This window comes from Pinus tabuliformis, chromosome X (assembly GCF_031772625.1).
Source record: "Pinus tabuliformis cultivar Carrire ecotype Pingquan chromosome X, CPIR1, whole genome shotgun sequence".
Classification (NCBI taxonomy): Eukaryota; Viridiplantae; Streptophyta; class Pinopsida; order Pinales; family Pinaceae; genus Pinus; species Pinus tabuliformis.
In genome coordinates, this window is record NC_142308.1 from 1,347,239,591 (window position 1) to 1,347,252,707 (window position 13,117).

General features: G+C 39.7%; 1 protein-coding gene across 1 annotated transcript; it reads left to right on the forward strand.

Moving 5' to 3' along the window:
* Positions 1 to 4,210: 4,210 nt before the first annotated feature.
* Positions 4,211 to 6,284, forward strand: LOC149145065 (uncharacterized). Its single transcript, XM_089452343.1, has 2 exons — positions 4,211 to 4,650; positions 5,321 to 6,284. The coding sequence occupies exons 1-2, from the start codon at positions 4,211 to 4,213 to the stop codon at positions 6,282 to 6,284; spliced, it is 1,404 nt and encodes a 467-aa protein (XP_089308469.1).
* The last annotated feature ends 6,833 nt before the right edge of the window (positions 6,285 to 13,117 follow it).

A 13,117-nucleotide genomic window follows, 5' to 3' on the forward strand; every position in this document is an offset into this window, starting at 1 on the left:
AATCCCTATGATTGATACTACAGTCATTATTAATAATACTAATATTATCATGGTTATCATATGACCCATTATTATTAGTATCTATACTATTATTAACGATATCCTTATTATCAACAGAACAATTAATAACGATATCCTTATTATCATACCCATTATTAACGATATTATTATTATAAGGATGATTGTTATTATTAATATCATTAATTTGATTATTAAAACTAATGTAATTATCATTATTCACAACGGAACAATTATTAACGATATCCTTATTTTCATACCCATTATTAACGATATCCTTATTATTATACCCATGGGTACTATTATTATTAATAATATTATAATTCCCATTAATATAATTAAGCTTATATGAATTATTATTCACGATATCTTCCAAACTTCTCTTATAACGACTATCGAAATAATTCATATAACGACTATTATAAAACATCAACGAGTTCTGATCGTTAACGTTAAACCCTTCATTGCAAACCGACTGCCATTGGCACGCGGATCGATCCGGCCCAAATGAAACTGAGATCGAACTACCTACCTGGTCTGCAACAGCACCGCTCCGATCCTGAATCAGATAATCATCATTAAGATCAACCGCGCCATTCTTCAGGTCGATCGAGCCAAGCAGATCACGCGGATGAGAAACCAAACTGTCTCCCTGGTCAGCAGCATCCATACACTGGTTGATCGAGCAGCAGCGTATAGGATGAATCGGGGACAAACGCGCTGAGGGAGTGACAGAATCATCACTTCGGTCCGAAGCCTCACTACTGCGTCCGAGCTCGATTGGGGAGCCTGATGGAGCCGCGAACCCAGGAACCCGAGCGCAGATAGACTTGATTGCTGTCATCGAAACCTGAGCATTCGAACAAGGAAGCTCAGCCATGTCAGATCTCTGGATGACAGGCTGATCAACAGGAGAAACATCATAAACTTCTGCACAAACCGGAGATGGGGCAGGCCCCTGACCGCGAACAGGAGAAAATAACGAGCAACCTATAGTCTGCTGCCTGGGAAGAGGTGCAGGTCCAATCGAGCACTCCCCAGAGATCTTGGGAACTGCTCCGGGTGAGGAGAGAACCCAAGAGCGGAGAGCTGATTTTTGACCAGCTGAAATGCGGCTACGGGAAGCATCATGCACCGACTCACCTCCCGCAGATTTTCGAGATAAAATCTGGAACTTGGCTGCTTGTTTCTGTCCCCTGATCTCCTCTAACCGCAAAGATTTTAATGCAGAGCATGCATCTATTCTGGACCACAGGGAGGGGGAGATCAAGTTCGACAGTTCCAAGTGCAACCATAGAAGATCTTGAGAGAATCGGCAGAGGTCTCTCCTGACTCATACTCATTGAGAGCTATCCCATTACTCCTAGGATCTATGGGTTACCTAAGATCCACAAGGAGGGGGCCCCTCTGAGGCCTATCGTCAACACCATTGATGGTCCAACTTACCTTCTTGCTAAGTTCCTTGCCCTTAAACTTAAGCCCCTAGTCGGCCGCACTGAGTCCTTTGTTAAAGACTCTGCTTCCTTCATTAAGGAGCTTAAGGATATTAGGCTGGACCCTGAGGACATTCTCGTCATCTTTGATGTGGTCTCTCTTTATACTTGCATCCCTATAAAGGAGGCCTTGGAAGTGATCTATCGCCTAACAGATCCCGATACTGCGCATCTGGTTGAGATCTGTCTCACTTCCACTTTCTTTTGTTTCGAGGGTGAATTCTTTGAACAAACTTGTGGTGTTGCCATGGGCTCCCCCCTTTCCCCGATTGTTGCGAATCTTTTTATGGAAGATTTCGAAGCCAAAGCTTTAGCCTCGGCTCATATCCTTCCCAAGCTTTGGAAGAGGTATGTAGATGACACTAATGTCATCTGGTCCCATGGCCAAGAGGAGCTGGATCGCTTCTTCAATCACCTCAACTGTCAGTCCTCTGCCATTAAGTTCACCATGGAGAAAGAGGTCAATGGTTGCCTCCCTTTCCTAGATATTCTTATTTCTAGGAATAAGGACGGCTATCTCTCCCACTCTGTGTTCCGGAAGAAAACACATACTGAGCAGTATCTTCATGCCGATTCCCATCATTTCCCTGCTCAGAAGATGGGTGTCCTTAACACCCTCGCTACTCGAGCCCTCAGGATTTCTGATAATGAGAGATTTGATAAGGAGAGATCCCATCTCCTTGATGTCTTTGTGGAAAATGGATATAGTAGACGCCTAGGTCAGAAGGCTTTCCTTAAAGCATCTAGGAATGCTGCTATTAAGAAAGAACCTAAGGAACGCCGACTAGGGGTCCACCTTCCCTATGTCCAAGGAACCACAGACAAGATTGCTCGTATCCTTAAGAGGTATGATATTTCCTCTTCTTTTAGACCCCTCAGTACAATTCGTAATTCCCTCCGATCGGTAAAAGATCCCATTAACCCCAAGGACATGAAGGGTGTCTACTTAATCCCTTGTTCTTGTGGGACCTCCTACATCGGGGAAACGGGGCGCTCCATCCATTAGAGGATCAACGAACATGCAGCTGACCTAAGACATGGGAGAACCAAGTCTTCAGCGTTAGCAGAGCATGTGGTGAAGACCAAGCATCACGTTTGTATTGAGGAGGCTAAGGTTGTTGCCAAAGTTGCCGAGTTCCATCATCGTAAACTCAGGGAAGCTATTGAGATTGAAAGAAGACCTAACAATCTCAATAGAGATGACGGCTGGAAGATCAGTAGATGTTGGATCCCTGCACTTTCATCTTAGTTTCCCCCCCCCCTCTTTCATCTTTTTCACTTTCGTCGTTCCCCTGGAGCCTTCCGGTCTCCTTTGGTTTATCCTTCTTGCTCTGGACTCTTTCCAGTCCTTCTCCTTTTTTTTTTTTTGTATCGCTCCTTTTCCCGAGTTGATATTGGTATTTATAATCTTAGCAGATATTTATTTACTCATTATTATTATTATTTTTATTTATTTATCTATTTTATATTATTTTTATGTATATTTTTATTTATTTATCTATTAACGAATATATTTTTGAGTCGTCCCCCTTTTCCATGATTGATATTGATACTTATGGTCTTAACAAATATATATTTACGTAGTTTTATTATTACTTATTTTTTATTATTACTATTTTTAAAATTTATTTATATTTTATTTTATTTATTTATTTATTTATTATTATTATTATTATTATTTTGTTTATATATATATTTATTAGAAGGAAGAAAAATAAAACGGAAGTTTTATCTATCATGTTATGCTTGAAAACCCTTATTATCTATTTCAGAAAGGTGCATGAAGACAAAGTCATGGCATTTCATTAGAGTCTTATGGCAAAATCTATGTAAACTCCTCTAAAACGCAACATAGTAGAGCGAGAGGGATTGAAGGGAGGAGTCACATGATGGAGTGCGCCGGTCTCGGTTAACAAGGGTTAGGGCACCTGTAGATACCGCAGGCGCATGAGGGTTATACTGTCTCTCACCGTTTCTCGTCGTTTCGCACTGTTGCACCCGCGTCGTTTTCCCCGCCGTTCTCGCATCGCGGTTGTCCGTTCCGTTCCCGCTAGCAAAGATGGAAGGTCACATGGAGACCGACCTAGTCGACTACCCCGCAGATCCGCTCGAAGACCAGGTCATTTTCGATAACCCTAATTTCTCAGTGTCGGTTTCACGATTTCCTGGGTTTCGGACCCCTTTCCGCAGGACACCTCGCCCGTGGTCTCTTTGCCCGAATATATACCAGAACCATCGGCCTCTGTACGGTTTTCTGATTTCTCGTCGGGTCTGGAAGCACCTCCCCTGTCACCTGGTACCCTCCATATCCTATCTACCTTCACGCCTCACCAGCTATCCTTTGATCCGCACCCGCCCCTCTCCACAGTTCTTCCAACCCCTTCGGTGGCGGCCCCTGTTTCTGGATCACAAGCACCCCCTGTGTCTGGGTTTCGGCCGTCCGGCTGTTTTGAAACCCCGGCGGTTCAAGTAAAAGCCACAAAATCCACATCTCCTGAGGGGACACAGAACCCCTTTGTGGATCATCCCTCGGCTCCTCGCACCAAGAAGCGGAAATCCAGGTGCATCAAGGTGACGTCAAAGGACATTAACATAAGGTTTGGAGAAACATCAGCCATCAGGGAAGTGGCGGTTATGGCTCGTACCGTTCTGGTAGGACATGTGCGAGGGCGGGCATACTCAGCCAACAGATTGATGCTATGGGTAAAGGATATCTAGGGTGGTCTGCTAAAAGAATTGTCGGATGTCCATGTTCTCCCCCGTGGATGGTTCTCTCTTCATTTCGCAAAAGAAATCTACACGGACCTGGTTCTGGCAAAGTACTGGCACTAGTCCTGCTCAAGAGGTGGAGTCCCCTTTTTGACCCTGAGCGTGAACAGATTGGGGCGGGACCCCTGTGGGTTCGATTGCCGGGTTTACCGCTACAATACTGGAACGAGGATGTACTCATAAGGATTTACAATGCGCTTGGCACATACCTGGACCATGACCGCACGTTTGTGGAATCAAAGAAGCGTACGCTTGCTCGTGTGCTCGTTCACCTGGACACACGAGAAGGGCTGGAAGAAAAGATCACACTGCATTGGGGCAAATACAGCAGAATACAGATCCTGGACTACGAAGGTGTCCCGTTTCTCAGGTGGGGCACCTGTTCAAGGATTGTTCGCTCAATAAAAAATCGGAGGAGTCACCTAAGATTACTCCAATCCCATCCAGAGGTGCCTCCCCTGTTATAACTCGACAGCCTCAGGGTCCCTCTCCTGTCTCACAGGTCTCTCCTCAAGCTACTCCGCAGAAATCAGGAAAGAAGGGATTCGGATCGTCCTCCCCGCCGATGACCAGGGCTCGGGCAGCAGCAGGGGCTGCTCAGGTCTCAGGTACCTCTCTAACCCTATCTCCCTGCTCACTTGATACTTCATCGATTTTGGTTACATCAAAAGCTCATGTATCATCTGCACACTGCATCATATCATCCCCTCCCCCGACTATTTCTTCGGTTCAGCCTTCCTTTCCACCCTCTTCCTCATTTACCTCGTTGTCATCTCCCCGTAAATCAACCTCCCATCCTTATGCACTTCGATCCCGTGCGCACAAAGCTGATCTACCAGGTAGTCAGGTGGGGTTGGGTATCATCCAATCAGGGACGGGACCTATGACCACCAGAGGCAGGAAGACCGAACTCTCAAAAGCTATCAGACGGGCTGGGGCAGAGGTAGCATCAGGTCGTCAATCTACACTCGAAGGGGTCCTTAGAGCAATTCCAACCCCGAGAAGTGTTCCCCCATGAAATGCTTATCTTTCAATTGCAGGGGTTTGGCTAGTCCCCCCAAAAAACTAGCCCTACAGAGGCTCTTCGAGGTAGAACAGCCTGACATTATTCTACTTCAGGAGACTCTAGGTCCAGCTGAGAACGTTACCCTCTCCTTACAAGCCCTAGCCCCAAAATGGAAATTCATGGCAACCGATGCTATTGGACGATCAGGGGGTCTGGCTATCGGCTACAATCTCAGCACCATTAGAATTGATGCAGCTTGGGGTGGACTGGGGTTCTTGGGTATTGATATTTTTTCATCGGAGCTTGGAAAATCTCTCAGAATCTTGAATGTTTATGGTCCCTGTCACCAGAGGGAGACTTTTTGGAGGCATCTCCTTAATCTTTCACTAGTGGCCCAAGATCACACCATTCTGGGGGGGGATCTAAATTATTCTTTGGGGTTCAGTGAATCATGGGGGTCCTCGGAACAGGTGGATGCCATCACGGAATTCATGAGGAACATTCTGGATCAGGAAAATTTCATTGACGTCCCCATGCAAAAGCCTCAACCCACTTGGAGGAACAGAAGGGTGGGCTCGACAGCTTTAGCTCGCAGACTGGATAGATTCTTGATGAAGGGCCCTCTGCTTCAGCAATTTCACCATTATAAGCAATGGGTAGGTTCAGGGGGTATATCTGATCATTCCCCCATATATCTGGAGATATTTGGGCCACATCCGAAACAAAAAGCCCCATTTAAATTCAATCACACATGGATACAAGATCAGGGTTTCATAAAATTGGTCAATGACTTCTGGAAGGCACATCCCATTGATAGAGAGGCTTCCCTGGCAAAGGGGTTTTGTAATAACCTCACCTTGCTAAAGCATCTTACCATCAATTGGGCAAAGGAAAAGAATAGAAAGGAATCTGAACAGCTCACCAATATTGAAGCTGAGCTTTTTTCTCTACAAGATGACCGGAATTTGGGATTCATCTCGGGGGAGGAAAAATCTTGATTGATTGAGCTGGAAAACCAAAAAGCAAGCATCCTCAGACTAAGGGAGGAATTCAACAGGTTGAGAAGCAGAGCTATATGGTTGAAAGCTGGAGATGAAAACTCAAAGTTTTTTCAGAACTATGCAAAAGGAAGGAAAGTCTCAAATACTATATGGAATCTGCCTCTACCAGAGGGGGGTCTTGCAGACTCATTCAATAAGCTCTCCCAGCTTGGTACTAATCACTTCAGAAGCATATACAAATCTCCACCAGGAACAAACCTGGCTGAAATTATTAATGTGGCAAATCATTTCCCTAGATATGTAAATGAGGAAGACGCTGAAGATCTTACGGCTCCGGTCACCATGGAAGAATTGGAGGGCACATTAAAATGGTTCAAGAAAGATAAAAGCCCTGGACCGGATGGATGGTCCATTGAGTTTTACCTAACCTTTTTTGAACTCTTGGGTCAAGACTTGCTGAGGGTGGTGGAGGAAAGCAGAGCATCGGGCTGTTTATATCATGCTATCAACTCAACTTTCATAGCCCTCATACCCAAGACTGACTCCCCTTCCTCCTTCGATGACTACCGTCCCATCTCCTTGTGTAACTGTCTTTACAAAATCATCTCTAAGATTATTGCCAATCGTCTTAGACCCATCCTCTCCAAACACATTGCCCCTCAGCAATTTGCTTTCCTGGAGGATAGACAAATCCATGAAGCCATCGGTTCTGCCCAAGAGGCCCTGCATTCTATTTGGTCTAGACACTTAAAGTGCATTCTCCTCAAGATTGATCTGTCAAAAGCCTTTGATCGGGTTAGCTGGCTTTACATTAAAATGCTACTCATTCATCTGGGTTTTCCAATATCTCTTATCAACTGGATCATGGCCTGCATTATGACCCCATCTTATAGTGTGCTCATCAATGGATCGGCCTCCCATTTCTTCCACTCTGAAAGGGGACTCCGACAAGGATGTCCTCTCTCCCCTCTATTATTCCTCATGGTCATGGAGGGCTTGAGCCGTCTAATCATATCTACTAAAAGAGAGGGATCCCTTAGCGGTCTCAAGATCACAGATGATTGCTATCTTACGCATCTACTCTTTGTGGATGATGTCCTCATTCTACTGGATGGTAGCATCCGAGACTCTCTATCCTTTTCTCGAATCCTCCAACTCTTCATGAAGGCCACTGGCATGATGGTTAACCAGCAAAAATCCATGATCACTTTCGCCAAATCCTCGGTAAACGAAGCTCAAATTGCTCATCAAGCCTTCCCTTTCTCCATTCACCCTATGGACAGGGGCCTAAAATATCTGGGATTTTGGCTAAAACCTGCGAGTCAAAGAATTGCAGACTGGGTCTGGTTAGTCAACAAATTGGAGAAAAGGCTAAATTGTTGGAGTCACAGATATCTATCTAGAGCTGGGCGCCTCGTTCTCATTAAATCGGTGCTGGAAGCAACCCCAGTCTTTTGGATGGCACTTGCCTGGATTCCCAGAAATATTCTCGCTCGACTTCAACAGATTTGTAACAAATACCTCTGGGCTGGAAGCCAGGACAAGTGCATTTTTGCTTGGATTGGATGGCAGAAGATAACACTCCCAAAAAGGTGGGGAGGCTGGGGCCTAAAGGATCTTCCATTATTTGCAAAAGCAATGGCAGCTAAAATGAGCTGGTCGCTGCTAACAAGCCAGAACTTATGGTCTCGTTTATCATACCATAAATACATTTGGCCACAAGATATTCTGGATTGGGTAAGGCTCCCTAGTTGGAATAGGACAGGCATATCAACTATTTGGAAGGCCTTGCTATTCTCATTGCCCCTAATCAGGGATAACCTGGTTTGGAGAATAAACGACGGATCTCTGGCTAGAATAGGGATGGACCCATGGATTGGCAGCAGAGGTAGGCATACCCTATCACAAGATCTGATTCAGTACCTACACTCCTGTGACATTAATGTAATCGCACATGTTGCTGATCAAGGAAACTCCGGGATCTTTCATCAAGCATGGAAGTCGGCGCATCAAATGAATCTGCCACTCAGATGGCATCAGGAATGGCAAGACTACAGAACTGCACTAACCGAATCTCATATAAGAATCAGAGACGGTCCAAATGAATTAGTTTGGAGTCAGGCAGAGAATGGAAAATATTCTCCAAAGGCCGGATATATCACACTCAGCAGTCACAAAAAATCAGACCATATCCCGACCTGGTGGCAAAGCATTTGGAAACTATCAGCTCCGCCTAGATCAAAACTTTTTTTCTGGTGCGTATAGAGGAATAAGGTACCTACAGGAGAATACCTAATGCACAGAGCAATACATGGGCCAACTTGGTGCGTGCTGTGCAAAGACGCATCAGAATCCACAGAGAATCTCTTTTTGAGATGCAATGCTACACTAGAATTATGGCGATCTCTCTCAAATCACTTCTCTTTCAATGGCAATTGGGAAGGATCGGACCTGATCGAGGCTTGGGAAAATTGGGCACAAAAACATAAGGGATCGAAATGTATACTCCTTCCGCTTCTTGTAAACTGTCAGATTTCGAAGGCTCGAAATCGCTCTATTTTTGAGAACAGACCTATCATCTGGCCATTGATCGAAGCCACTATCACTGCTGCCTATAAGGAACTCCCTGACCCTCTGCCCCCAAAAGAACGCCTTCCTCATCCGCCCCCTTGCATTGACAAAAACATCCCTTGGGCCTTCTTTGATGGGGCTGCAAATCATCAAAGTTGTGGGGGAGGTTTTATATTACATTTAAATGAACATCATTATTACACTGTAAAATCGGGCCTGGGCACAGGAACTAATAACTTTTCTGAGCTCATAACCTTGCGACATCTTCTCCACTTTGCTCTACACCACCATTGCACCAGCATCAATATTTTCGGGGATTCAAAAACTGTAATAAACTGGTACAATGGCATATCTGACTGTCACATACACACACTCAACATCATCCTAAATGAAGTTTTTGTTTTCAAGGCAGCTTTTAACAACATCTCGTGCTCCCACATTTACAGGGAACATAACGGCCATGCTGACAAATTATCCAAGGAGGCCGCGTTGATGGACAGAGGCATATGGGAGATCGCAGAGGTGAAGGGACGGAATGAATACAAATATTTTCACCGGCCATACATAGACCAAGAATACCAGCATGCACCAGAATCTTAATTACTGAAAGGATTTTTGTTTTTTGTCATGCAGACAGTGTTTATCTATGATGATCAGAAATTGCATATTTTTGTGCCTTATGGCAAAATGTAAACAGTCTTATATGACAGAACTATTTCTCGGAGAACTACATAGTGCTCTGCACGATATATTTATGTAAATATGGAACACTGTTATACACACAGTGGAAATTGCATATGCGTAAAGCATCTACAATATGTAATTTTTCCAATCTTAATGAAAAATTACGGATTTTTCCAGTGGAAAAAAATATATTTATTAGATAATTTATTTTATTTATTTGTCTAATACATATTATTATTATTATTTTTCGAAACTAATCTTTATATAGTTATTAATGAATATATATCAGTATTATTATCATTTTTATGTATTTTACTATTTCTTTCGTAACTAATTTATATATTATTATTATTATATATTTTAATTTATTTTCTCTTTTACCTAACTTTTATCTTAATAACCGAATATTATTACTTTAATATATATATATATATATATATATATATATATATATATATATATATATATATATATATATATATATATATATAATTTAAATAAATAAATTAAATTAAAGTTATTTTTTTTTTTTAACTAACCATTAAAAGTATTTTATTTATCTATATATTTTACCTAATTTAACTTATTTTCATAAATCATAATAATAATAATAATAATAATAATATTAAATTAATAATAATATTTTGACTACTAATATTAATAATATATTAATATGAAGACTATATTAATAATATTTAATAAATAACTTAATTAAACAAAAAATTACTTATATTATTAATATATAATAACAAATAATTAAATTAAATTAAATAAATGACATTTTCTAACTAACCATTTAAATTATTTTATTTATTTTTAACCTTAACTATATGATTTTAATTGAAATATATATATATATATATATATATATATATGTTTTATATTAACAATAATTATTAGTGAATATTTTAAATAAATAAATGAATTATTTTCTTAAACTAACCACTAATAGTATTTTATTTATTTTTAATCCTAACTTTTATATTAATAACCTAATATTATAACTTTAATTTATATATATATATATATATATATATATATATATATATATATATATATATATATATATATATATATATATATTAATTAATTAATTTTTTAAAACTAACCATTAAAAATATTTTATGTATTAATATGAAAAATAATAATAATATTAAATTAATGAATAGTAATTTGACCTGGGTCCGTAGGTCAAAATTAGCCGTTGGCCGATTTAGTCGTTGGAGTCTCTGCTCACACTATTTAACATGCTAAGCTGGATCTGTTTCTTCAACTTGTCCTGACGATGAACCACCCTGGTTGGTTCGAAACACGTCGACAAATGTCTCTCTTTATGTGATTTGCGCTGAAGCTCTACGTATTAATATTATGGATCACAAAAGCCTCAATTCAACAATTTTAATTTATGTTTTGTTTTTTTGTGTTTTTTTCATTGTTTTAATTTTTAATTTAATTTTCTGTTTTCATTATTTTTCTTTTAAATTTTAATGTTTTTCGGGATCATGATAAAATATTTTACGCCATTATTTCGAAACGTTGATATTTTAAACTTGAAAATAAAATGTTATCCCAACAGCGTCAACACTTTTCGTTTTGAGGGTGTTTTTGGGACAATTTTTGCACAAAAAATTGGTTTTCACTGCCATTTTTAAAAAATGTTGAAAATTTACCTTAGAAAAAAAAAGGTGTTATTCCAGCATCAACACTTGTTGTTTTTAGCACTGTTTTTGATGTTTTTACGAGGGTTTTTCATCAGAGTTTTCGTTTTGAGTTTATAGTTCCCGTTTCAAAGTTTACATTGTTTTGCACTGAGAGACACATTCTATAACCTAGTATGAGAGTTATGTGTAATTTCATTCATGCTCAATGTGGAGTTGACACATGTCCAATAAAAAAATTAAAAAAATATTTACTCCATACAAATTAATGTCTCCCTAAAGAAAATAAAAATAGAAATCAATTAATACAACAATTATAACGCTTAAAACATAAAATATTGGATTAACTAAGTTCATTATGCTCGGGTTTTCTATATTGTGGGCTTCTTGGATTTTCAAGTGAGTTTTGGGAGCTTAAATATTGGAACTTTAGTGACTTTGAATGGCAGCTTGAGCAGTGATAAAATGTTGTGTATAAATAAATAAATGATCTTTTGAGACCTTGGAAGCACTCTCCTCACTTAGAGTCACTTTTTGGTTTGAATGGAAGCCCTGACACAATTTTACTTCGATTCGGAAACACCTTTAGATCATCTATCTGAAGCTCTTTTTAAGCATCGAGGCTCTTTTTAAGCATGGCCATTTCACATCTTTGGAAACTCTCCTGACTCAAAAAGACACCCACACTTGATAGATATGTAGTCATCTTCTTTTTACTGCACTTTTTGTTGGAAAAGCGTACCCCAATCTTACATGTACCCTCACTTCTCCTATAAAGGGTGAAGATCTTGCCTAAAAAGTGGGTCAAAGAACGGGGAAATATTTAGTTCATGTATTTATCCTGAGAAAAAGCATTTTCTTTAATGTAATGGTTCTCATTAAGTGATTTTTTTGCACAAGAAGTTTGTATTTTAAATTTTGAATTTTTTTGAACATGGGGAAGGTATTAATACGACATCTTACAACTTGCTCAACTAGATAGATTGAATTTCAGGTTAGCTCTTCCTTTTCATCAAATATCTTCAATATGCACATAGTAACTAATGCCCCCCCCAACATTTTCATAAAATAAAATGCCTTCAATCTCAGTGCAATCACAACTTTAACTAAATTAATGGTGGTTAGCATAGAGAGAGGGGGAGTGATAAGGGAGAGATGGAGAGAGAGAAAGGAAAATGGTAGAGAGAGTGTGTGTGTATTTTTGGGGGATGAGATAAAGAGACAAAGAAGGAGAGATAAAGGGAGATAGAGATATAGATGGAGGGGGGAGGGAAGAATAGAGAGATAGAGGGAGGGAGGGAGAGATAGATATTAAATTTTCAGAGTGTTAATATTTATATTTATATTGAATATTAATTGTTATATAATATAATGTTAATATTAAACATTATATTATATTAATAGTATTAATACATAGAGATGAAGGGAGGGAGGGTGAGAGATGGAGTTGGAGGGGAGAGAGAGGGAGGGAAGAAGAGATACATAAAGAGAGAAAGGTGGAGATAAAGAAAGGTGTGAAAATTTCAAAATAAAAATCCTAATATAGTGATTAATATTATTTCTTCTACTTATTATCTCAGGAATAATTTATTCAAAGTATTCTTACGACAAATATCGAAATATATTCTACTGCAACCTTCACAATTAAAACATTTCATAAAGTAAATGTAAGGAAAAATACTAGCACAAACACAATCACAATGACAGATATTTTTGGACAATCATCCTCGGAAAAAACCCAGTGTGGGAAAACCAGTGCAACAGATGAGGGTTTTATTATTCTTCAGCAAATTCTTATGTACAAATTACAACCAGCAAAATAGGAATGATAAATTTTATAGACACTTCTTGACCAAGTTCTACCCCAGGTGAAGCACTTCTTCTTCCTTGGAATCCTTCTGAGCCTCTTTATATCAA